The following is a 27,915-nucleotide window of genomic DNA, read 5'->3' on the forward strand; positions in this document are numbered from 1 at the left end:
GAGCCAAAACCAAATTTAGGGCCACAACGCGTCATAGACACCATCTTTAAATAGCAAATACAGACCTCAAGGGCCATACTTTTGCAGGCAGAAACCGAAAATACGTCATAGTTGTCACCCCCGGCACTTTGGGCGGCCAATGCCATCGTCAAGCCACCAAGCCAAGCGACATGAAAAGTCAAAATGGCCGCTCGGGCCGGCGCGGGGTGGCAGTTCGCAACGTATGATGCGGAACGGTCCCACAGTTGCGATGCAACAGCGGGGTTACCAATGCATTGGGTTCTATGGGAGCTGTGCCGGGACCCGCCGAAAACGACGTAACAGCCAGGAAAACGCAGCCCCCGGGAACGTAACAGCGGGGTTCTACTGTAACACTATACGACGCTACGACACTATCGTGACGCTCGCTCTTCGTTTCCGATGCCTCGCGCTTGTGCGAAACAACATGCGTCCACGCATCCGGTACCTGGTGTGACAATCCAAGGATGAGTGCTTCGACGAAAACGGCAAACGGGTGCGCGTTACAATTGAGGGCGCGTTTGAATCGAGTAAATACGGTAAGCATTTCTTTTTCGAATTTTTGTGCCGAACCTGCATATAACGAAATCCTCTTTATAACGAAATTTTTCGGGGATTTGTCAATTTCGTTATATCCAGGTTTAACTGTATATGCGCATATGTAGGACCTCGGTGTACTGCAACTTGCCCTTGCTTTTTATCTCTATATTATTACAGTTTGTGTTTGTACACAACTGTTTGCTGTGCATTTTTCTATAATATTATGTTATTTCTCTTTTCTTACGATATATTTTATTATTGTATCTATTATGTGAAAAGGAACAGGTGTCACCATTATAGGGTGACTACATTTCTTTTTTTTTATTTTCATTTCAAATAAAAAAAGACACTCTTGAGGCAAGAGCTTTCAAACTTCTAGACCACATGAAACCCTAGCATAATTCAAAAAGTTGATAAGGAAACACCGTGTTCAAGCCTCTCAGCCTACATCAAATCAGGAAACCTTACTGGCTTTCAAAAATTGCCAAGAAAACCTTCTGCGCTCACTTTTTGACCGATGAGTTCTCGTGTGCTGTGTCAGATATCAAGGTTTCCCAAGGAAAGTTGGGTTATAGCTTTGTTGGTACGACATGTGAACTAGTGCCTAGAGTTAAAGAAAAAGCCAGTTCAGTATGCTGAAGAATGTGTCGGCACCATGTCGGTTTATCTGCTTTCCAAACTTGCTCTGGTATCAACAATAGCAGTTTCTGGGAACTGGTGACCTTTTACTCGAAATTGACCTTTGTTTTCTAGAAGAATCGCAATTATTGCATTATATGCATAAAAGTGGAATGCACATTGGATGCTGTTAGGCACAGATCCTGAGTGATATAATATCTTGCCCATCATGATCGTGTCCTGGCAACTAGGCTAGATGAATCTACAACTGCTCGAGTCTGGCGATTTGTAGATGGCTTTTAAAGCACAGCTTTCTTAGTAAACCCTCCCAGAATTTACCTACTGTGGCTGGGTGCTGCTGTCTTGCCGAATAACTCGCAATGAATAACTGGATAACTGAATTATGTGCCTGATGGCAGGGGCCGAACCTCGGTCCCACAGCACGGCAGTCCGATGCTCTAACGAGTCTAACCGTTCGGCTACCAACACATGCATAGTTCTGTTATGCCAATGTCAAGTAGCTCTTTGAGATGATCGCTGCGTGTGTCGCATTGTGTAGCAAGGGTGCACATGAGCCCGTGTGCGCGTGCCCGTGCCCATTTCTTTTGCGCCAAAACTCGGCAAAGAAATGGGCAAATTTATAGCATTTTGATTAAACGCTTCCCGAAAGCTTCGCTTCACATAGATTCCAAGGTGTGCTTTGGACCTGCATAATTTTTTAATACTAGTTGAGAGTAATCATGATAACTTTTGCCAAGTAGCATCCGATATTGTAGACCCAAGTTGGGGTGAAAGAGGTTAGATACAGACAAACATACATACCCCAAACTGGGTGAAGTTCCCTAGGAATGCTAATCGCATTCAAACTTGTCCAACAGTCGGTTTCGAACCCGGTTTCCCCAGCACAGCCGCCACATGCTCTACCTATTAGACCGTGAGCTACCCAGTGACCCAAGTTGGCATATAATTGCTTCCAGCCACTGTAGTTACTGCTTCTTCATCTCAAGCTTTTCTATTCATTTGCTCATATATGCTGGACCAATAAATCAAGGAGTGTAAAACCAAATCGCCTTACTAGCGCATTCTAAGCTAGTTAAGAGGAGCATCATAACCGTACTGTCACGTGGTAACGCAGTCGTTAGTCACCCGAGGAAGATAAACAAGTACACGCGTCAGTATGCTCTGTTAACATCTTGAAAAAATCCTGCCTTGACGCCTTGTAGCAAAGTTTTGAAATGCAGGTAAGCAGGCCGGTTGGTCAATACTGGTTACCCTGAAACTGTGCTACCTGCCCTGGTCAAAAGGCTGCTGAAGCAGGTCGAATAGGTGAGACAATCATAAAAACTGTAAACCTGTACACAAGAACCAGCTGGTTATGCTGTCCGATGTACACAATGTCTAGTACAGGCTAAGAAAAGTTGGACAGCTTGCCAACATGCCAGTGGTTTTTTAAGCCCCTGAGAAACTTCAAAAGTTGTGTTGTTGAATGCACTGATGTTTCGTCCCATGAACCGTGCGTGTAGTATATGTTCAATATCATTGACAGGTGGAAAAGTATATGTCGGGCAGACTGCCAGTTGCCTCAGTGACTGTTTGTGTGAGCATCACAACAACATCCACAATGCTATGCAGGGTCATCTGGGCATTCACTGCCGCGACTGCGATTGTGCACTTCTTTTTCATTCATGAAAAGTTATGGCCAAGCATAGGATCCAGATAACTTGTGATATTATCAAGGGTGAAATGATAAGATTGGTGATATGCATGTCTTTAGTGCATCTTTTGTTGAAGAGTTGAAACATGAATTTGAATATCTTGCCAAGTCTTGAGGTAATTGTCAGCACATGCTTGAAACACGATAGTTGATGCGTGATATCAGTCACTTTTTCTTACCTTTTTTTTTTCTGCTAATGTATAGTATATCAAGTTTTTAATGGCAATCCAATTATTAGGAAGTCAGCGCTCTTTCTCTATCCTTCTTCCTCAGTAAGTATGCATTGTGAATACTATCAAAACTAATTGTTACCAACTCACCTAAACTTCAACTCGTAATCCTACAAGAATCTGTCATGGTCGCCAGTTATAGCACACTTCTTTTTCTACATAAAGCTGAGAGTTAAAATCAAGTAAATTAGTAAAATACATTACGTATCAGATCTTAGCAAAAGCTTTTTTGTTTATGCAAGCAGGAAACGCTCTCGTTCATGCTTGATGTCAATGATGAGAAAGTGAAGCTTGGTCCTACACAGTTCTGACATGCATGTCAGTTACAACAAACCTTTTTTTTTTTTTTAATAAAGGTGAGCATTAAATCAAGTAAACACAACAAATACAGCATTACTTCCTGCCCTTTAAAAATGTAACTAACTTTTCAAACTGTAGCTAAACCTAACTAACACTTTCAAGACGCACAAAGTGTATGAGGTGCACACTTACCACAGTGAGGGCTTCACGATGCCAAACGAGCTGCCCCTGAGGCATCCATGTCTCATGGCAAATCAAGCAGCTCAGGGTCTCTGCCTGTGGCTTCCGGCGAAGGTGCTCAAAGCATTCCTGCAGTGAAACCAAGATTGTTGCTGTGATGTTATGTAGCTGACACCTAAAACGATCAAAAGCTGAGCAAGCCAGGCAAGGATGTGCGATTTTGAAAGCAGGTACCGAAATCATGGACACGAAGGGACATGAAACGGACATTGCAGACAAATTTGCATTTGCCTTTTCGTGTGCAAACACTGCCAGTGAGTGGGGAGTAAAACTAGTGATCAAGCATAGAACAAAACACACCACTTTGTCATCAGTCGTGCCAGTATGAAAACTGTGCTGAGCATGCCCCATTGAAGCTGATGGTTTCACGGATGTGCTCCCAATACAAAAGGACAAGACATAGGCCGTGCCAAAGGCCAGTAAAAAAAGACGCCAACCAGAAGTTATCTTATGACTGCCTCGGTGTCAACAAAGCGAAAGTAGGTTATCACGGTGTTGCTGCAACCACTATGTCTTAATCGCAAATGAATAACCAAGCCAGTGTGACAATGATATCAGCCTGATGAGGCAAGCTGCAACCTGCAGCTTTATTGTCTGGACATCCTCGTAACTTTGTTGCAGAATAAATTCAATTCAACTGAAAATAACTGTAATACTAATATTCGTGATGAGAACATACCTGTGCACGAACCAGGAGAAAGTAGAGAGCACGGGAAAGGCGCAGGCTTCGCCGGGCGCGCGTCACTGCCACATACAGCACGTGGTACTCCTCCAGGCGTTCTGCATGCAGGCAACCGCACAGTCTAGACACAGTGCGCTCATCACAAGGACTGCTTCTGATGTGCCAGTGATGACATCTTGTGAGGGCGTGTTCAACCAAAGTCATCAAAACCTTCATTACAATGATCGACAGTATTCCACTTATTTACTGGTGTAAACGTGTCGACAGCAGCGCTGGGCAGTATCAAAGGTACATGTATGTTAGATACTTTTTTGGGTATCTTGCATCTGTATCATGATACGTCTGCCAAGACGTGTATCAATATCTGTATTTCCGATACATGAAAGAATGTATCGTGTCTCTTAAGATACAAAATACTGCTATCATAACATCACCATGCGAAACTATAAACGTTGGCTGAACTCCGCTTCTCAAGCTGATACTAATGCCACTAAACCACCTGAATGAAACTAAAGGCAGCGACATTCTTTTATCTTTCCACCAGAGCCCTCCAGCGACGGCAGGCGATGAGGTCTGCATTGTTGCTGCTGCTGTTGCTGCTGTGCACCTATCCGGTGATCCGGTTATGCGTAAACGGTAATATGTTTACGGACAAGGCAAAACTCCACAGCGGTGTTTGCACTATCGTGCAGAGGCTTCTTATTGACGTTCTTGCCATTACATGATGACCTGCTATCTGGTAGACAAGCAGAGCAGCGACTCCCATCAATTACAAAGGCAACAAGCAAGAACCGCTGACAGTGCAGCGTATAAACCGCTTTCATGTTAAGCAGCTAAAGTAACCCCAATAAGTTGTTTTGGGATCAAAATATGATACTTTGAGCAAGAAAGACACAGCTTTTCAGATACTAACAGACATTTCTTTAAAATGAAACAAGGCTGGTAGGAGTTAAGAAATTTCCAAGCAAACATTTTTGTGCATACCTGTTTGCTGCTACATTATACAGATCAGTAGTAAGAAATTTGCAAATGTATCGAAGTATCTTAAGATACAAATGAAAAGTATCGTATCATACAATAACTGCAGCAGTATCTTGTATCTGTATCTCAAATATTTGTTGCCCGAGTATATTGTATAGTATCATGATACCATTGCAAAGTATATCTTTGCCCAACCCTGGTCGACAGCAATAGGATCATCATGAGAACATTCTTGGACTTCCCTTTTTTTTTTGGAAATAAAAGTCCTGCAAAACAAGGATGTTTCTAGTGTGTTCTGGTCAATCACAAGATCGCAAGATATTTCAACAAATGTCATTGCTTTTGGATATATCTCAATGTTCCAGTATACTTAAACAATGCTGCTACACAGTACATACAACAAGGTGAAGGAGAACACCGAATTTCCATTTAACTCTTTCGTTACCATGCCTATAGAAATCGATCAATCTGATCTACAGTTTTTCTATGCGTTCTTAAACATTTCCGAAGGAATTCTTCTACTAGCAACATCATGCGCCGTCTGAACTTTACCGATTTGTCAGATCTGACAATTTTTGGCAGATTGGGGTGTCAAGAAAAATAAAACTTTGACTAGAAGTACCATCGAAACTAGCCTCCAGTGCTCTTGGCACTTCAATAAAACAATGCAAAATTTACGCTTCGGTCGACTCTGCAACTTAATTTTTAAATGACAGCAGCAGTGAAGAAACAGAACCTTCCCTCGAGCTATCAAATTTCTGATCCGACATACAGGCAGTTTTAATAATGTCTCAAAAAAGGTAGATGCTCATGAGTGCGTGTTACTTTGATAATTGTGTTCGATTAATACCAAGTGCAGCTTTATTTTCCTCACTATGAGTTGCTTATCCCCACTATGAGTGCTTAAGCACCAACTGGTGCTGTAGACACTAGACCCCCTTGCTTGCACAGAAAAGCTGACTGAACGAAATAATCAACTGTGAGGAGGCTTCTGCATGCACCCCGACCTGACAACCATTGCTTCATGAGCCTAAAGAATGCAGTAGAAAACAAACTACATGGCTGCTGCAATGAGTAAAAATGAATTCCCCCTTCACAATAGAAACTTACCTATTTTCACATGTGCGAAGCTACTGCTTTCCCAAATTGAATGGGCATCACTATGGCTTGTAATGATGCCAACAAATCTTCATAATCATTTTTTTTATGTGATCTCACTTACAAAAGTTGGCAACTAGGAACTAGGTGCACATTTTGCATATACCACTTTATTTTACTCTCAATACTTATACTAAAATGAGAAAATTATTACTTTCATTCGTGTTCCTTGAGGCACTTCTTCGAAGTTTCACAAGAATTCTCAAAAATTTTCCGAGCGATTATTACTGCTATACATCTATACAAAACACCAGTCATCAGGCTACAATTTTAAGTATCGAAGTATACGTCGCTACACGTACATGTATAGCAACACTTCATAAAGGACCTTTCAGCCCATCAAAAGTCTTAGGGGTCTTCTACCACTGCCCAGAATCTACCAAACACTTTGCAAACACCACACAAGTCCTCTGTATTGCCCACTGCCAGGCAGATTTTGTACTTTGCGCTTGCTGCCTCGATATGGCAGACTTGGCTCAATCTCTTTTTCGAGAAGCCCAGGGAAACTTCCAAACAGCAACAATGCGAAATAACTGACGTGAAATCAGCGCACAGCTCTTAGTCAAGCAGCAGATCACGCCCTCAAGCAGCCTCAAAAAAAAAAAAGAAAGAAAAGCACTCGAGGAAAAGCCTCATGCGTAACCTGAAACATCCAACGGACGGCCCAGTGGCAAGTCTGATGACATGTCATAAGGTAATAAAGAAACAGGAAAAAGAAGAACATAAAAAAGGAGAGCAAGAAAGCACGAGGTGACAGAGGAAGAGATAAAGAAAGATGATGTCAGAAAATAAGGAAGTGGCTGAAAAAGAGAACTGAATATGTGAAAGAAGAAGCAGCGGAAAAATGCATGAGGAGCTACGTGGCCGACGCTGCGAAAGAACACGTAGCAGAAGAGGGCAGCCCAGCTACACTCTGGGATGACAGATCGGAGAAAGAGCTGGTGGCCGGACGGGATGGATGGCTTGTGGACACGGCAGAAATCGAGTGGAGGCTGTGCTTCAGCTGCCGCGGCTGCGACCCGTGAGCTGAGCGGACGCCCCACCTGAGACTCCCTGCGGCTATGATCCGCAAGCTAGCAGAGTCAGCCGGGCAATTCAGAAGCCTCGGTAGCCCCACCATCCTCACCTTCTGGCCAGATCAACCGTGGACCGGATGGTGGAGACAAGGACGTCGAATCCACGATGCATTGGCGGGTCCAACGACTTTTCGACGGAAACAGCAACGATGAGGCTACACGGCAACGTCGGTGGACTCGATGTAAATATTTAGAACTTCCTAACACATCGTACTTTAGGGAACTTAGGGAATACGTTGAGTAGGACTTTAGGGACTTTAGGGAATACGTTGGACTTTAGGGAATACGTAGGACTTTAGGGAATACGTTGAATTACTCACGCTATGTATAGTTTGTTGTTTATTAGGGTTTTCTATTGGGTTTGTGATATGTGTTCATTAATGACTGTTGTATTTTTCTTTTATGCTCATGCCCCATAAAGGCTTTTCATAACTCAAACATTCCTTGCGTTGTGTTTACCACCACGAGACCTTGATGATGACGGCGGTATAACAACAGCACAACTGTTCCAAAGTTGCAGACCCATGTGTGAGGACAAATATTTTCTCTTTATATTTCTTCTGTGAGAGAAACACAATGAGGATAAGTACGATGATGATAAACATCACAAAGGTCGCAATATCTGGATCCCTTAACAGCTACCACTGCAACAGAATAGCAAGGCCACTTGCTATTCTGTTGCAGCACCGAAAATGACACACTGCTGCAGCTCAGCCTAATCTGTCTACACTGCCAATAAAGGCTACCGCATATATTACACAGGTAGCCAAAGACAAGCATACAAAGGTGTACTTGCCTTGAGTTCGTGCTACATGCTGTGGCTGGCCAATGTCTCCCGTGTAGAAGTCGTCGGCCATGAATACCGTGTCGAACTCGAGCCCCTTGGCCTTATGCGCCGTCGAGAAGACCACATCTGCAATTGCAGTACAGCTCAGACCTTTTATAATGTAATCGCTTTAGTGCAGAAACGGATATAATGGGGTCTTTTCTTACTCCCATTTATCTTGCCATAGAACTCAAAAGTATATGCATACCGCTTACAGTGCAGCTGTGCAAGACGAAATACTGGTTATATTGACCCTTTTCGCGAAGCAGTTTGTTCTAGAGAAACGAGATGCTGCTTTCGGCGGCGCGCTGTACATGGCCTCAGTGACCTGCACACGAATACGAAACCATTACAGCTTCTACCTTGCTTCTGTGCAATCGGCTGTCGGTAATGCAACCGAGTTTTCGCTAACGCACTGTGCTCCAATCACGCTGTTAATTGTGGAGCAGTGGATTCAAGACATGTGCAGTAGTTGGCTGCAAAAATAGTGACAAGGCTTATTGAGGAAGGGAATAAATCTGTGTGACCACACGGACCGCTGTACATAAGGACAGCCTGAAGTCGGCCCTTCACGATGCACAATTTTCCTTGAGGATAAAAAACTTCACTCATCCGCGAGCGGTGTATCGCTAACCTCCAAAGAAAGGATTTCAACCCCAGAACGTCGGCAAGGGTGAGTATCACTCGTTCAGCAATGACAAAGGGAGTAGCGCTACTTCCTGTCCTAGTAAGCTTCGTGCACATTATCTACACAGATCTACCCCAACTTGCCCACAATCTTACGCCCACTCTATCACCAACACATCAAGAATAAGTGAATGGGCACACATCATTATGTATGCGCATTATATATGCACAATAAATGACGGACTACACCAACAGCACACGAATGATCGAAGCTGAATGTTTCGTGACGGTCCACAAGAGTAAGCGAGTTACTAGCGATAATACATCTTTGTGACAAGGTACTGCGATCTACAGCACAGCTACATTTCATGCCTTGTGCACAGAAAGAACAAATCTATTGGAACTGAGCACATCCATGAACAATTTACTAGTAGAAAATAATCAGATAGTGACCGCACCTAGGAACATTACTTAGTCAGAAAGCGTGACCAGCCACTGCTTTAAAGTATTTGCCAAATAAAGAATGAAGAGCAAAACACACTAATCCTGATTCAATTCATGAGCGGAAAGTTTGGATAGCTTGGAATACATATTTAGCCCCGCTTTTAGAAAAAGCACCATATACGCTGCTCACGCCGTTTGGATGTAGCTTAATCAGCTCCGAAAGCACTTTTGCATGTTCTCTGAAGCTGTGGCCAAAGCTTCGTGTCATCCACCCAGTCGCCGTCTACGCTATCTCCCGAAACAGGTTTGCTAAGCGGCACCGGCGTTTTATACATTCCTTGTAAACACAGAGGCAACGGAGGCAGTTGAGGCAAGCAATGGACGCGTCACCACGTGATCAAACATGGCAGTGCCCCCGGGATCGCCGCGAAAAGGGTCAATATAATGTGGTTGCCGGAAAATCTTGCAGACAAAGCAAGGAAGTGAGCGCGCTTCTCAACGAGGTCTGCTGGTTAAGGGAAGAGAAATGAGGGCATGTGGAAGAGAAGGAGACGCGGCACAAGCAAGCAAACAAGAAACTAAAAAAAAAAAGAAAAAAAAAAGAAACCTGGGGCAGCAGCGTCCTGAGTTAGTGGGCATGTAGGGGTTGCCTAGGTGATGGAAGCCTTTTGCTCCGGCCGCTTGGCAATGGCACGTGGTCCAAATGCACGTGCACTGTCACTCCTTGGCTCTTCAGTTTGTGTGCGGAAAGTGAATGCAGTCGCCAACTGATTTTTTCTGACACTGATGGGGTCACAAAAATGCGAATTGTCGGACAGGCCGGAAAAACGAATTTCAATGATAAACCAATTTGTCAGTTTTTTACATCTCCAGCACCACGGAAAGATCGGAAGAGGCTACAAGTGTCTTTCACGCTCACCCGCCACAAAGTGCAGATACCAGGCGTGCGGCCTCGACTCCGCAACACTGTCAGTTTAAACTTTCTTCTCCGAATTCATCAGTTCGGCACGTTGTCCAGAAGCTAGCTTCACCATTCCTACCTGTACGCACACATACAAACTTCTGTTATATGCGTTTGCAGTAGTTGCCAGCTGATAGCCTGCGAACCCTAGTTCATGCGTGCTGCTGTCAGTTCAGCCTGTGCGCCTTATCTCGCGTCAGATTTTCGTGTATTTGTCTATGGGGATGAACATACATCAAGGGCAAACTTCCCACGACGGCATGGTGCCTGTCACCCCCGCCAGTTAGGCCTAACCAGCACCGTCTCGTGGGAAGTCGGTGGCCAAATTTGCGGTTTTGTTAGAGTGTACAAGAAGTGTTATGTGCGCGACTGCGCCTCGCCGCCTGACGCGTTTCGTGGCAACTGTAGTGGTGACGCTGCAATCGCTCAGTACTGAAGGCGCATTGGGCCATGCGTGGAAACTGCTATGTGCTTTGGCAGCGTCCGCCACTGTTTTTGATGCACCTTTCTGTGTAAAGGCCTGTCATTTATCTCTAGTACATACTTTCATAAAGCCTGATGAAGGAAACGTCAAAGCTTTTAACGCCTATAGTACAAATGCCGATGATATAAATAGCAAATCCTATTTTTCACTTGAAGTCAGGGTGATTGCTAGAAGTTATGAAAAGATGGTTGCTCAGTGGCTATGGTGTTGGGCTGCTGAGCACGAGGTCGCAGCGGCCGCATTTCGATGGGGGCGAAATGCGAAAACACCCGTGTACTTAGATTTAGGTGCACGTTAAAGAACCCCAGGTGGTCTAAATTTCCGGAGTCCCCCACTACGGCGTGCCTCATAATCTGATCATGGTTTTGGCACGTAAAACCCCATAATTTAATTTATTTTAGAAGTTATGAAAAATATGGCAAAAATACTGAGTGCTCGGTACACCGTACAGTGGACAATCATATTCTTGCGATAATTATCCTTCCCATCTGAAGTTAGCTATACCTCAAATAGCTGCTGTGCTCCTAACATTATCTTGTCGAAAGAATGCAGTAGGTACCGTCTTGAAGGGTGTGGTATTTATGCAGGCAAGGCGCTGTTTAAAAATGACTTGTTTTTGGTGTTATGTTGTTAAAAAAACTTGGAATTTGGAGGCAGATAAGTGAGAGCAGCGCTGCGTAAAAAGAACAGCCTTGTTTATGCATAACAATATTTTATAATAGAAAATCTCGTATCATAAGCAAGCACCCGCCTGCTTGCAATGAACTTGAACTGAAAACCATTGCAAATACAGAAAATTAAGATTAAAATAAATTCTGGGGTTTTAGACGCCAAAACCATGATATGATTATGAAGCACGCCGCAGTGGGGGGACTCCGGATTACATCTGACCCCATGGGATTCTTCAACATGCAACCAACGCACTGTACACGGGCGTTCTTGCATTTCAACACAACCCAAATGCGGCATCCTGCGCTCTCGGGCTTAAGAGTGCAACACCAAAGCCACCACGCCGTCACGGCAAGTAATACTGGAAATACAGCGCAAGTTGTCAGCATAAAAAAACAAAAAGAAAGAAAACGGTTTCAATGATTTTAATTAGATTTACAAATGTTCTAGACTTCTTCGTTCTCTGGTCTAGCTGCTTGAAGTTCATGCCTCGAAGGTGATCGCCTCCAATGCTTGGCTATTGGGCAGAAATATGAACCTTGGCTCTGCAGAGGTCGCATAACTGAAGCGCCCTGTAGCCGAAGGCACCGACTACACGGGCACACGTGTAGTCTTTCAGCGGCACAACACAGGCACAGCAAATGGTGTTGCCACTAATCTAAATTTTCCGATTGAGCGACCATGCTTAAGTACTGATAAAACACGTAAGGCAGTAAAGCGGCAACTAGTGGAGCCTACTCAACTTCAAGTGCTTAGCAGATTTTAGCATGGGCTGCAGGATTGATTTGATTCGATCCGGAGGTACACATTTTCTCAGGTAAGGAGCAACATTTAGCAATCTCGTTGGGACAGCCTTTAGATCGAGCGTAGGCTTTCGTCACGAGATTTGGACTTCCTCGTCGTTCACAATGTGCACGAAGCCTCTTATGATATCAAAGTGAACTTTGCAAACCACAAAGCCTTCATTGAGCAGTTTGTCGGCCCTGTGCAAATGTCTTTCCAATTGTAGCCTTCTTTAGACATCAGCAGGAGCCTTGAACAGAAAAGTTATTGCACACTCTAGGTCCTCTAGTTGTGTAGCCTGGCACGTGCGTAGCAGTACATGGGGCGCTGCTTAAAGCTCATTGATGCGAGAAACGTGCTGGAAATGTGTTTCAGCTGGCCACAACACGCGTGTGCCAAATGCAGACCAGTGCAGATGCGCTCGGGAGCTTCAGTAGTGGGTGATGACAGTGCTACCACTACAGTCGCCCCTTAGTGCGACACACGCGATGCAGCGCAGCCACTCGGATCATTGCACTGCCCCTTCTAGTACACTGTATGTTGGTGCAGAGTCGACGAAATGCCTCGCATTGACCGTATGGCACTTGGAAAGCAGAGGAACCACCTCGCCAACAAAAGTGGGGTCACATCCTAGTCGTATGCTTCAATTCTCGGACACATGCGGCTGCTTGGGCTACGTTTTTTGCATGTGCACTGCCTTTGAAAAATGTTTTGGTTATATAGTGTGGTACCGTTTATACTGCAAAAATTCGAGACTCCATCAACTTACGCTATAAGCGGTCTATGCTGTAATAGAAGAGCTTCTACTGGCAACAGAGTACACATGACACTTCATCTCAGGCTGTCAATGGCACGTACTTTGCCTCAATGTGGCCCGAGTGTTTCCATGGCAACTAATATACATCACAAGGAATGAAACCTGCACGGCAACTAATATACATCACAAGGATCGGAACCTGCACAAGGAACACCATTTGCATGTACCGTATTTACACGACGGTAGGTCGACCCATTTTTTTCAAATTTGACAATCCAATGTTGGGGGGTCGACTTAGAATCGAAACCGAACCGTGTACCGCTAGTAGCGGCAAGAGAAACGAGAAATCAGGGGCGCTACGGTGTGGTTACAACTTTGCACCTACGTTTCGATGGTTACGGTAGAAGCGTAGCGTATTAATTTACCGTATTGCCTACATTTTGATTGCGCGCACCACGAGCGCACGGCTTTCGTGGGAGCATCACAATCATGGAAGAGCCGCCGTTTGGGGGGTATTGGTAGTTGGCGGAAGAGCCGCCGCGCTGCTATCCTCCATGCCGAGGAAACTAACAACTGCGCAGCGGGACGCAAGTTTGGAGTCAGTGAACGTATGGTGCGGCAGTGGCGGTTTCAGCGTGAGGAAAATTGGCCTCCCTGGCTACTGTGTGCGGGTGGGTCCTCTCTGCGTGGGCGGCTGTACCGCGCGATGTCGTGGTGCGGTCGTTCGTGAAGTGTGGACTCGCACTTGATGACGACGTGCTGTGGGACCGCAGCAGCTATGACGGCAGCAGTGCCAGTGAGGTCGACTCTAGTGACGATGAGTAGTCTTAGCAACCCCATCAATAAACTTCCCTTGTGTGAATGCACTCGCGTGGTTTTTCTCCCCCCCCCCCCCCCTTTTTTTTTGAGACATGACATTTTGGGGGGTCGACCTACATTCGAGTCGACTTACAATCGTGTAAATACGGTAAATGCTTCATGGTCAACTGCAAAAAAAATTTCGCTTTGGCTAATGCAGTACTTGTGTACAAAACAACAAAAGGGATCCATTTTATCCAATACTTACACAATAAAAAACTACACTTGAAGTGCACAGCAAGTACATAATATTAAGTAGCAGCTGTGTTGGAGATTCCCTTAAAATCTGTACAAAGAATCACTCGCTGACCAGTTGCCTTCACCCAAAAGATCACGTACTCGTGATGCCTGTGGCAGTGGTGGCGCTGGCTAACAGTCCCAGGATTAGTTCTGTTCATAAAACATATATACCCCAGAAAGTGGATGGGAAAACGGCGCTGTGGTAGCTCAATGGTAAAAGCATCGCATGCGTAATGCGAAGACGTGGGATCGTTCCCCACCTGTGGCCAGTTGTTTTTTCATCCATATTCATGTGCATTAATTTATGATTTCTTTATTCAATTAGCAAGTACAAGTAATCTCCCCTGTTGTCCTTGGTGTCATTGTCTGGTGGCTTTTTATGATATGATTAATAAAAATCGGGCCTCTCGGTTCCCTTTCTTCGTGCTTACCGTAAAATTCCGAGCAAGCACCCCCCTCAAGCAAGTCGAAATTACCGGCAAAGTTAGGGGGGGGGGGCGCTATCCCAGATGGCACCAAAATCCAAGATGGCAACGACAAAATTTTACCACCAAAAAAAAAGAAGCGCAGTGGGATTGGCATTAAAATTTTATTGAACCTGAACATGAACTTTATTAAGCCAAAGATTTGTTAGTGGTGTTTATCACTCTAAAACCACCAAAAGAACTACAGAAAGAGTGCATCAACGCTATACCGGCGCGTCGCCGCGATCGGCGAAACAAACATTGGTTACGCAGCTTCTATTCCAGGCAAAATTATGTCTGCTAAAGTAAAGTGATGCATAATGTTCACTTTATTAAAAACCATGTTCACGGTGAAACGTTTAGCACTAATGAGAGTTCCGATAATTGGTCAAGCTCAGCTGCAAGTGCATGGCTACCGACGATGGACAGCGAATCGCGGCTCGGCCATGCTCAGCATCGCAGCTGGTGACACCGCAAATATCAGCATGTTTTATTCATCTGTGTGAAATTATTGCGAGGAGAGGGTAAAGCGGCAACGATGGTAACGAAACATTGCTGCTTGGGAGCGTCAGCGGTTCATTCTGAAGCTCAGTCTGCTACAGATTCGAAGTGAACTGGAAAAGGCCTAGCGATGATATCAGTGGCGAGTGATTAGCAGCGGCGACGCCAGAGCGTAGCCGCGACCACTCCTCTGTCGCCGAGTGCCGCAGAGAAATCCTCTGTGCCATGTGAGAGGCAGATCTCGCCGTCGGCTGGCGATCTGTCAACTGCAGACCGCCAGCTGCAGTTCGCCCTGATGCGCACGTGTGCCCACTGGGGCGCCCGGGTGCGACCATGATTCGATGGAATGGCTCATCGGGGCATCCCGATGTGCACCAGTGCGATTTGCCAAATTTGCCATTATTTTCGTGGACTGGATGTGGCAGGCGTGTTGGTGCGGAGCGGGGAGGGGGGGGGGGGGGTGCTCTCCCGGAACGGCGCGGCAATTTGAAATTAGCAGTGCAGTTAGGGGGGGGGGCTCTTGCACGGGTGGGGGTGCTCGCTCGGAATTTTACGGTAAATACAAGAAGATGAGTTTGCTACCCTGCCATGAGGAAAGGGATTTAAAGAGATAGGAAAGGAGAAACACGAATAGCAAAACGGAAATCAGTGCACAAAATTCTGAGGCAGCGTACATCACTCTCACAGTCTATCTCACAGGCTCGCAGACCGCACAAGAAGCAAGTTAGCGCTCTGGCTGCCTTTAGCACATACATGTGCTTTAGCCCAAACACGCACACTGTACTTACTGGCCAGCTGCTCGTCCCCGCTGCAGCGTAGCCTGAGGGCCTGCACGTACCGCGGCACATCGTGGCCGTGGTCGTCCACGAAGGTCAGCTTGGAGCAGAGGTCAATGTCCTCGACCGTCTTGGCATACCTGTGCAGCTGCGCATAGCTTGCGAAGCGCTTGACGAATGGGTCTTGCACCATAGATGAGGCTGCATCAAAGCCGTCAGGATGTGACACTGTAGCTTCCAACGATAAAATAAAACACAATGCTCATTACAACAATTAAAGCCCCAAATGATTACATTTCTGCTAATATAAAGGAGCCTAGTTCCCCATGATGGGAAGCATTTAAATCATAATGCCGCGACAACTTGGTCACATTCAAATTGCGCGCCCTTCGTATTGGACAATGTGCACGCCGTTCCGTGGTGTTGTTCAGCAGCAACAGGCAGCGATCTTCGTGGCACGAGCAACCGGTTGGACCTGGCTCGCATGCGCCACGCGCACGAGGCAGGACTCGAGAAGAAAGAAGAAGACGGTTGGAACGCCAGTTTTAGAACGCGACTGCCGGGCATTCTTGACAACCGCAGTGACTTTAAGTCGTGGGCACAGGTTCGCCCTTATTAAATATCATTGTTTTCTTAACCTGTGTTCCTCAACATCGTTACAATATGCTCAAATCATCATCGTCATCAACACCCCCAGCTAGTTTAAGCCTTCTGCAGGACAAAGGCATCTGCCAGGGACTCCCACCTACAGTATAGACCCCTTATAACGTAACCGCTTATAGTGCAGGACCGCATATAGTGCGGTCTTTTCAGACTCCCGTTAATTTTCCCATAGCACTCCATGTATACACATATCGCTTATAGTGCAGTTGCGGGAAACGAAATACCGGTTACAGTGCGGCTGTCTGGGAGTACGGAAGTCAGCGGCGACGGTGAACGCTCCCCTCAAACGGGCCCTCCAAGGAGTGCTCGAGGAAGAAAGAGAGACGAAGTGGAGGAGAAGGGCACGTGGTGCGAACGAACAGCCAGTGAGGCTGAAACCAGAATCTTGAGCGCGAGTCGTGAAATATCATGGTGCACATAGCGAGCGAGCGCCACGAAACTGCCAACGCCGGCCTACGCTTGCTTCACGATAACGGCAGTAAACGAAACTTCAGGGAGTGGGCGGCGGTGGCACATCACGGCGAAGGGTGCACGCCGACACCGTGGAATGTGAGAGAGGAGGGCAGCAGGGAAGCAGATTTCGCCCGGGCAACTCCGCCGCTTTGGTGGCTCCCCTCTCCCTCCCTTGTAGCTCCCTCACTTTCGAGTGTCACCGTGCGCGCCCGCCGCCGCTCCAGCCAGCCCGGCGCCAGCTCCCCGAAGTTTCGTTTTCTGTCATTATCGGGAAGCGGGCGTTTGCCGGCGTGGGCAGTTTCGTTCGCCGGCCAGGGACAGCGCCGCTGCTTCCCTCTGCGTGCAAGGTCAACACATGACTAAAAAGTAGAGGAAGCATAAAGGAGAAAGAAGGGTTCACTTTCATTTTCTACACATGGCTACGGTAGCGTCGCTGAGACATCGGCACGTACACGCATGTTCCGGCGCAACGCAGAATCGGCGACCTTGCCACTGAGAGAGGGTGAAATTTCCGCCGCGTTTTTTTCTTTCTTTTTTGCGATAGCAATTATATGGACACTTAAACCGAATTTCTGCCGTCGGCGTTGTCGCCGTCGCCGTGTGGTTCCATATAGATAAAATCTTCGCCGCACGCCGTATGCCCGAGCGGAAGCGTGTGGGGGACGCGCGCTATCACGGAGAGCGAACGCACGGCGGAAAGCAAATGCGACTGGCACGCAAAAGGCCGTTGGGGTATGGGAGGGAGGGAGGCGGGGCGACGCTGCGCTCCAGCACCAAAGGCCCATCTTGCAACCGGGCGCAAGGGGAACTTTCCACTCAATCTCCCACGCACAAGCAAGGAAGCGGGAAGCCAGCGCAGGAGGGAGCGGTGGGGGGTTCACTTCTACTCTGCCAACAACCGCGCTCGTCGCTCGCCCGCACCATCTCTTATCTCCACACGGCTCTGACCTTTGTATGCGCTGTGCATTCGCCGCTCAGTTTCCGTTGAAACGATAGACCGCACGTACCTTCGCCCACTGCGGCGTATGCGCTTGCTGCCAGCGTTTTGACAGTCGTTGTCTGCAGTCATTCAGTCTGATCTATTCATGTTTGCTTGTGCGCGCTCACACCACGCTTGTTCATTCAGTTAGTAATAGTCGGGCCACATTTTCCATCGCACGCTACACATGCAATGCTGCCCAGATCGGCAGTGCAGCGCTACAGGTGTGTCCCTTCGCAAGCGCTGCCCACGGGAAGCGCTTCTCATCAACACCACCGTTTCACACGCGCCTTCTCGTGGTCATCGAGTCTCTCTTCATGCTGGTCTACTTACGCCGCAGCACACCTGCTTACTTAATCAGCTCATGTTAACTACAATTCATATTGCTACCAAAGCCGCTCACCTTACTTCGTATGACATTGCTGTGTTGCTATCGCATTCATTGCTTCGCCCTTAGGGCGAAACTGTGACATTCTTTTTCTTTCTTTTTTGTTTCCTTTGCGCGCAACATTGACGGGTCTCTCCTAAGCTTTTACTCTATGGCGGTGCCGGAGCAATGCCGGTCGGAGGCGCCGCCGCGTGATTTGGTTCGAATTAACGAGATTCGACTGTAAATTGAATGCAAACGTTCTAGCCGCATTCCTCGACTGTCGTATACGCGTGGTGGCTCGGTGCACATGTTTTGCACATGTGCGGGCCTTGAAATTTGTTGCTTTGGTTATAGTGCGGTACCGCTTATAGTGCGGATATTTGCGACTCCAGCGACTTACGTTATAAGCGGTCTACACTGTCTCACTGTCCAGCATCGGCTGTCTCCATCCTGCACCTGCAAATTTTATTGAGATAGCAATTATACCGACGCTCAAGCCTCATTCACGCTATCGGCACTGCCGCTGCCGCGATGTCCCGATGTAAACAGCACACACGTGGTCCACACACCAGCTGTTAGAGATAACATGATCTGCAGCGGTTGCAGGGGTAAGCCATACGAGGGTAAGATAGTTGGTGGCCTGTTAATGCGAATAGCATTCTCTGCCTACTTCAGCTGTGTTTAGACTATCTGTCTGTCTACCGATCTATCTATCTACAGTAAAATCTCGTTACGAGAGACATGGTTACAAGAGACACTCGGTTATAAGAGACATTTGAAAATGGTTTGGTTGGTTTTCCTATGTTTGCCATGTTAACAACATTGCATATAGGAGACATGGTTACAAGAGACACTCGGTTACTAAGGAGCACTTTTTTAGGTCCCTAGAGTAAATTCTTCACTATTTAGAAGAGAGACAACCCAGACAAGCTCCCGCAACGTGGCCGACGTGTACCAACCGGTATGCTCTGCAATTTTCATTCCCTTGGCTTGATTCTGTTTCGTGCCGCAGCCAGATGTCATTCCTCGCGTGGTTGCGACTACTAATTGCACCAAACTTTATGTTATTATGCTTTTATAATCCCTGTCACACTCCCGCGCCAACTCTGCGACAGAGTACCATTGAGTTGGATTTCCGTCGCAGTGCCTGCAGCGCTGGTCACTTTGTATGCTGGTAGTCAAACTCCCGAGCCATTGCCATGTTTCCGTGAGACAGCTCTGTTCAAATTGTCTGGAGCCGAACAGCGCCGAGCGGATGCGGGCAGATGCGTGACCTGCACAGTTATCTTGCTGTGGATATTTGCCATATCGGGACTTGCACCTCGCTCTTCGCTCGCTTTTTGTTTCGTGCGGCTATCGCTCCGTCCGCAGTTTGCATTCCCCCGCCCCGCTTACTAGCTTGTGCGGAACTGAACAGCAGAAGGGGAGCCATCATAAAAGCACAGGTCGTGCCGGGTCTAAAGACAGCCAACATAAAAAAAAGAAAGAAAAACAGACACGGCGTCTCGTGTACGTTCGCCTGTGCGTGGACATTAGACTCCCCAGGAGTTGTATGGTACGGAGTTGTACGGTACGGAGTAACTGTGCGCTGTTTGTGCACACGGCTAGCACGCAGCCGTAATAATCGGGGTTCCGCAGAACAGGTAGCACATGCACAGGTAGCACATGAACACATGAACAGCACATCAAACGCAAGTATCAGTATTAACCTTTAAGATCTCGTATACCATCAAATCAAATACCAACCACCAAATACTGGATCTGAAATAATCACAAACAGCAGAGAAGAAAATACATATAAGTAGTGGTATATTCCCCAGTGAGCAATTCTGTTCTAATATTACACATAAAATCAAAGCATTTCTAAATGCGTCCGTTCGGCACTTTCATTCTCCCAAGCCCCAGACTTCCTCGCCTGCCCTCGCTTACTGGCTCGGGTGGCAAGATAAAAGAATGACACTACCTTTAGTTTTATTCAGGTTGCTTAATTGTGTGCAGCTGTTTGTGCCCACTGACGGCCAGAATTCGAAAGTTGCTTTTACATGCCCTCCGTGATCAATGACACTGTGGGAAGACGTGATGGCGTTTGGTTGCCCGCATTTATTTATGCACTATCACAGACGCTGTTGCTCTTGCCGCCGTTCTTGCCGTCTTGTCGCCGTTCTACTCTCGCGCTCAGCTCGAATGTGCGGAGCAGCCGAGGTGCAACATCATCGTCGTCGTCGTCGAGACGCTGACGGCTCACCATAGGGCCCCCCCTCTAGCGAGGTAGCCAGTGTGCGAAGGAGCGATCTCTATGAGCAGCTGGTAGGTTCTGCTGTTGCAAAGCGCATTCGTCTGGTGTTTGTGGATGGCCTGTCGTCTTCAGGAACGGCGTCGGTGTCGAGGAAGGCTGGCTTAATGCGATCAACGGAGACACTGTCTTCACGTCCATTAAGAAGCAGGACGAAATGCTTCGGGCAACGCTTGACGACTTTAAAGGGCCCGTCGTAAGGTGGCTGCAGTGGTGATCTGACTGCATTGTGCCGTACAAATGTGTACAATCGCGGAGAGCACGACTGGTGAAAGATGGACGTGAGTGTTGACGCGGCAGAATAGGAGACACGTCTCTCATGGCATTCCCGAGGCGGCTGGCATAATTGGCAACGTCCAGTGGTGGTATCGGTGACGCCTCAAAAAACTGGCCAGGAAGCCTTAAGGTCGTGCCAAAAACGAGATCAGATGAGGCGTCTGTACGTATCGTGCTGCGAAGGGCGACGAGAACGAGTGGTAGTCGCTCCGTCCAGGGTATCAGTGATCGTGAGGTGCTCACGATCGAGCGCTCAGCTTGAATGTGCGGAGCAGCCGAGGCGCAACATCGTCGTCGTCGTCGAGACGCTGGCGGCTCGCCATAACACAATGCCCTGCATCGTGCCTGCGATCTTTCACTGATGCCTACCAATACGAAAGCTGCCAAAGCTGTTCTAGTGCAGCATGGTGCAATTTTGGTCATTTTTCCACTTTCAGCATAATTTGGTGCAGCAATTCGCTTGATTATCAAAATGGCGCAATTGGCAGAGTATTTCCACCCCTGATAGATAAGATATATCATATGGGGTTTCCTTAACCTACCTAAGGCCTTTTTTTTTAAGGGACACTAAACAGAAACCCTCAATCCCTTTAGACTGTCACTGATAAAATATCCTTTAAAAACTCTAGGTTTGCTAATTTTGCGGTAATAGGTTAGTTATTATAAGATAAAATAGTCCAAACTTCCATATTCCTTTAAAGTGACGCTTTCTTTGAAAACCCTCTCGGACTTTTCTGACTGTGGCTGCTGCTGATGTCTTGCTGATTAGCTCACACATCAAGAAAAATTGAAAAACGTTCCCAATGGTAGGATCGAATTTTCATCCCCCAGCAAGATATGCCGATGCTCTAACCATTAGGCCACAATTGCACGTATACTTCTATTGCACCAACGTCAACTAGCTCTTCGAGGTGGTCGCTGCGTGTGTCACACTGCGCAGCGCGGTGCACGAGAGCACGTGCACGCACGCCAGTTTCCTTTGCTGCAAAGATGCAAAACGAAATGGGCAAATTTCTAGCATTTGATTAACTGCTTCACGAAAGCTTTGCTTCTCATTATTTCCCAGATGTGCACTGGATCTGCATAATTTTTAAAATGTCGTGCCAAAATCCCTGCACCAGTAGTCACAAGTCTCAAAAGTATTTTTTTTTTCATATTTGTAAAAGTTCACAAAACGTGCCGAGTTCAGTCTAGAGCCAAAGACTGTACAATATAGTACAATGTAGTCTGCCTTGACAGATAAATAATTAACTGGGCCCTAGAAAATGCAGTCATAATCAAGGACGTCATGGCGACCTTGTGCAGGAACTTCAAGGCAGCATTGCCAAACGTCTTTCACATTTGTGTTCTTTCCTGCTTACCAACCTTCTTCGCACTGTTCGAGTGGCCTTCGCACTAATGTAGGAGCCTAATTTACTAATACAGTAGAACCCCGCTGATACGTTCTTCACGAGACCGTAAAAAAAAAACGTAAGAGCCGCAAAACGCAAGAGCCGAGAAATAGGAAAAATTGAGAAATGAGAGTAGTGTTGAACAATACTATTTTAATTCTTACGTGCGAAAAAGAGTCGTAGTTTCATCCGAAAGCCGAAGCATCGATTACGATAGCAAATTAGTAAACAGCTATACAATGTAAGGATAGTTAGTAGTTTTATTGTCCATATAAACTTGTAAACATTCGCTCAACTATATTAACAAGCATGGTGTCAGAGCCCGCAGGCAAACAGGAACACATCACACGCGACGAGCGTGGACACGCGCTGTCAAACGCTGGCGTGAGGAACCGCCGCTGCAGCAGCGAGCGAAGTGACCTTCGTGCTGTTGTCTATCACTTCAACGCAAACTGAGCGCCGAGAACACACAGCACCCACAAAGCTACGAGCTGCCGACGCACCTACACTGCCTAGACTCTGCCCCCAACACAGATTGCCTTCAAGATACGACCCGCTTTCCGCCAACGTTATTAGATAGTAAGCCACCGCGCAGTACGCAGTTGATGCTAGAGTACAACGCCGCTCGTTATCCCTCCCTCTCCTCCCCCGTCGCTCCCTCGCCGGTGCTTAGAGCGCAACAGAAGGCGCGCTCCCTCCCTGCTTTTCCTCCTTGCGCGCGCGTGATTTAGACGCCGTCGTCGGCTCCCCTCGCATGCTTTCACTCGCCATTACAGCCTACGGAGCATGGCAACGGCGTTATCGCCCTTTGACTTTATACGGAACATCTATGCGCCAAACCTAATTTTACAGCCACAACGCGTAGACACCATCTTTAGATAGCAAATACGGATCTCAAAGGCCATACTTTTGCTGGCGGAAACCGAAAATACGTCATAGGTGTCGTCCCCAGCACTTTGGGTGGCCAATGCCATCGTCAAGCCACCAAGCCAAGCGACATGAAAAGTCAAAATGGCTGCTCGGGCCAGCACGAGGTGGCAGTTCGCAACGTATGATACGGGAACAGTCCCACAGTTGCGACGCAACAGCGGCGTTACCAATGCATTGGGTTCTATAGGAGCTGTGCCGGGACCGGCCGAAAACGTCGTAACAGCCGGGAAAACGCAGCACCCGGGAACGTAACAGCGGGGTTCTACTGTACAGCTAAACTTATTTTTCAGTTTTGTGTCCCTTTAACATGCACTGGATGCTCCATACGCAAGCATTTTTCTATTCCATTCCATCGGCAAATGTGGTCAGGTACTGAACCCGTGACCTTGTCACCAGTGGCAGCACGTCACAGTCAATGCGGCGAGTGTGAAGAGTGACTTCTGGAGGAAAAATCGAATAACCTTAGCCAAGCTGCACTTTCACTCAGCATCAAAATGTAATGCAAGCCTTATTTTTTATTACTATAAGCAGTTGGCTGCAATTTGCTGAATACAGACAGGATCGAACACGTCATTAGGAGCCAGCTCGTGTCGTCGTAGTGGCGGAGCCAATTCGGTTCCTGTGTTTACATAACTTTCTTGCTTATAAACAGCTTGTCTCACGAGGATGAGGCCACGGGACACCCCGGAGTAGCTAACCTATCATTTTAGCTTGAATTGACATTACTGTCCCTATGCAAGCAAGCACTACAAAACGACGTGACATTGGGCTGGTTGCTGATCTTAGAACTGAACATGAGCGTACAACACAAAGAGGAAGACGAACAAACAACGAAGTGCTGCATTGTTTGTACGCCTTCCTCTTTGTGGTACCATTAAGAGCACAACATGTTCAATTCTGAAAGCAAGCACGTTGCCCGTTTTTGGGAACGCAGACTCACCCTCGTCTGGCCGGTACTTGAGGTAGTAGATGTCCAGGATCTGCTGGAATCCGTAGCCGGCAATGCCCTGGTGAAAAAAGACTGCAGAGTCATTACCAATTTGCAACATCCAAACTAGCTTAGCTGATTTACGGGTGGTGCCCAAAACAAACAATACATTGTTTCCCGTGCAGGCTTTGTCATATCATGGAATGCCGATAACAATGCCCATTAAGGAGCACCCGGAGCTCTGAATTCATATCAACAGAATGAATTGAGCCTCTTCTATGCATTTCGAACTTAGAAGGGTAAACTCGCATAGTTTGTATGCATTCGTGTGGACACTTCAGCACCAACAGTAGACTAGCATGACACAGTGTTCTTGCTGTCATGTGGTCTTCTTTCTGCCATCTCCTTTTCCAGCTGAAGCTTCAATGTCAACTTCTGTTTTATTTCGTGCACGGTGCATTCTGCTTGTCAGAAGACAAGCTGTGGCACCACAGCACACGAAAAGTATGGTATTCGAGATTATGGTGCATCATGCTGTTGCAACAGTTGAATGCCGCTATCTCGGAGTCCATGTGAAACCTGATGCACATGCAAAACTTTGCTACAGTTACATGTGAGCTATGTCAGAATAAAGAAAGGTTCATCCATTACTTTTTTCCCTTTTATTGATTCCATGTCTCCCTCGATTTCATATTTATTTATTTATATATTTATTTATTTGTTTGTTTAATTACTTATTATTTATTGCAATACCCTCAGGGCCCAAGTGGCACTACAGAGTGGGTGGGTACACTCTGTTTATACAATGGCAATAATGTAAACAACAATATTGTTATATATGGAAACAAAATTTTTTTAAAATAATTAACAGAGTAGGTTATTCTAACAGGTTAATACCAAAGGCCTTGACTAACAATACCGTAAGCAACATCATTCTACATGTAAAATACAAAAATTATTAAATTAACAAATAGCTGTGCAGGTTATTCGGTGAAGTGGTAAAAAACTGCAGCCTTGAATGACTGTACAACTTTAATGCTGGCGATGGCACTGGGAAGGTGGTTCCATTCTGAGCTAGTCTTTGGTATAAATGATTCATGAAACGGTTTAGTATGGCAAAAATGAATGGCAACCTTATAGTAGTGATCAATACGGGCTGACAATACGATGATTGTGATAAAAGTTCGCATTTCAGTGACTGGTTTAAGAAAAAGAATTTTATGAAAGAGACAAAGACGTGAAATTTTTCTTAAGAGCAAGTTCGGAAGGCCAAGATTAGATTTCATCAGCGAAACACTGGCAGTACAGGAGTAGTTTGATAAGATAAAGCGAGCTGAGTGATTCTGAACCGACCCTATTGCATCTGCAAGGTTACATAAGCCTGGATCCCAGATAGCAGACGCATACTCAAATTTGGGTCTAATTAGTGTTTCATAAAATAATTTTAAATTCAGAAAAATTGTGGCATAGGTATCGTAGTGCATGGTTAGCATTGTTAATGACATAATTAACGTGAGTATGCCATGAGAGGTCATCCGTTATGTGCACAACAAGATACTTATAGGAGGTTAGATGCTCTAATAATGTGCTATGGATTTCATAAGCAAAGAATTCAGCGGGATTAGAACGATGAGAGAATGTCATGTTCTTGCATTTATTAGCATTCAGAGTCATAAACCATTTGCTACACCAGTTAGAAGTATGGTCCAAGTCAAACGGGAAGACAGAGTGGTCAGATTTGTTAGTTATTTCATAGTGAACAACACAGTTGTCAGCAAATAACCTTATATTAGAAGTAACTGCACCAGGAAGGTCGTTGATATATATATATATATATATATATATATATATATTAGGAAAAGCAGAGGGCCCGAAAGAGACCCTTGCGGAACAGCAGATGTTACTTCACATGAATTCAAGTCACAGTCTTTAATGGTTACGTACTGTGCGCAATTAGTCAAAAAACACTCAATCCATTTTAAGATATTAGAATTAATATTAGAATGCTAATTTTGTAACGAAGTAATTGGTGGTTTACCTTATCAAACGCTTTAGCAAAGTAAAGAAAAATTATGTCAATAACTGAGCCTTTGTCTAAAACTGATACTGTGTAATTGGTAAACGATAAAAGCCAAGTATCACAGGAATAATACTTACGAAAGCCATGCTGAGATTCACTGAAAAAAGAGTTGTACATATTCCAAAAATGACACAAGATGAGAATAGATGACATGTTCCAGAAGCTTACAGGAAATTCTCGTTATACAAATAGGTCTGAAATTGAGAGATAAGTCTGGGGGTTACTAGATTTGAAAGCAGGAACTTTCCCATTCTCCAATCGTCTGGAATTTCAGAGCACTGTAGAGATTACCATGACAGCCATTAGTGTGATAGCGCAATTTGATGTATTATTGCGATAGCAATTATATGGACACTCCAAGCAGATTTTTGCCGTGGCCGTGAGGTTCCGTATAAAGTTCAACGGCGATAAAATTGTCGCCGCCGTATGCTGCGTGTGCGAGTGAAAACGTGTGAGGGTGAGCCGGCAACTGCAGCTTAATCTGGCACACGTGAGAGAGGAAGGCGGCTAAAAGCGCGGTCTTTGTTCGAGCGTGAGGCACGAGGAGGAGGCGACAAGAGACGGGGTGCGTTCAGCTCCCGCGGCTGCTGCTCACGGAGCTGCCGCGCGAGCGCTATATGTATTGAAAGCAATCTGCGATGTGGACGAAGTGTGCACTCGCGGGGGCCTCATCTTCAAAGCGATCTGCGATGGGGACAAAGTGCATGCGCGGAGTGTCAGTAGCTTCGTATGTGCTGTGCTTCTGACGTTTAATTCGCATTGAAGCAAGAGCCAGCACGAAGGTCAATTTGCCCGCTGCTGCTGGCCCGCTTTCTCCCTCCAGCGTTTTGACGAGTTTCCGCGGTCATCGAGCGAGATATGTTTATGTTTGCCTGTGTGCGTGTGACACCATGCTTGTTTATTTAGTTAGTAAGCGAATATTTACAACTTTATACGGCCGATAACACTACTATCCTTACTTCATATAGCTGCCTACTAATTTGCTTTGACAATCAATGCTTCGCCTTTCGGGTGAAACTGCGACTTTCTTTATTTTAAACAGCCTACTTTTAATGCATTAGCATTAGGAGTGTCAAAGCAGAAAAAAATTTATGTGTAGGAAGTTTGGGAAGCCGGTCACATGGCAGAGCTAGAAAGGGGATGGGGGAGAGCTTAGAAGAGCACGCGTGCGTGTGTTGTATCTGTCTGCCTATGTGCGCGTGCGTGCGTGTTGCAACCGATGGTGCTTTGTTCCAGACTGCCGTCAGTTGCACTTCGCTCCTCAGACATGTATAATCGAGTGAGCCCCTTGTAGGGATGCGCGACTCTCACGCGTCCCCTAATCAAGGCGCTTCCTCTACATCGTTTCCATTTCTGATCATTCTCTTTTTTCTCATTCTTTATCTGTGCACCTGCAATGTGATAGCACTGCTTAATCATCTCATGTATCTCTCCTCTCCACTCCTTTCTTTATTTCTTTTTTTACATGTGTCGCGATGCCTGCAATTTCTTTTGCCTTTTCACTTTTTTTTTCTCATGTTTTTTTTCTCCCTTTCCTAAATTTCTGTTACGTTCATATTTTGCCACTAGTATTGTGTAACATGATGTGTTTATTTATGTTCTGTT

At 46.2% G+C, this 27,915-nt stretch overlaps 1 protein-coding gene across 4 annotated transcripts in view; it reads right to left on the bottom strand.

The window, feature by feature from the left end:
- Window positions 1–27,915, bottom strand: part of LOC119461649 (F-box DNA helicase 1) — a 157,112-nt gene that overhangs the window by 59,094 nt on the left and 70,103 nt on the right. For 2 of the 4 annotated variants that reach the window (XM_049671831.1, XM_037723012.2), the window contains exons 15-19: window positions 24,243–24,309; window positions 15,960–16,148; window positions 8,354–8,470; window positions 4,340–4,440; window positions 3,613–3,729 (exon numbers count right to left, since the gene is read on the bottom strand). In XM_049671831.1, the coding sequence (XP_049527788.1) occupies window positions 3,613–3,729; window positions 4,340–4,440; window positions 8,354–8,470; window positions 15,960–16,148; window positions 24,243–24,309 (591 nt within the window). The remainder of the gene's footprint in view (window positions 1–3,612; window positions 3,730–4,339; window positions 4,441–8,353; window positions 8,471–15,959; window positions 16,149–24,242; window positions 24,310–27,915) is intronic. The other 2 variants (XM_049671833.1, XM_049671834.1) reach the window with 2 other exon arrangements.

This window comes from Dermacentor silvarum, chromosome 8 (assembly GCF_013339745.2).
Source record: "Dermacentor silvarum isolate Dsil-2018 chromosome 8, BIME_Dsil_1.4, whole genome shotgun sequence".
Taxonomy (NCBI): domain Eukaryota; kingdom Metazoa; phylum Arthropoda; class Arachnida; order Ixodida; family Ixodidae; genus Dermacentor; species Dermacentor silvarum.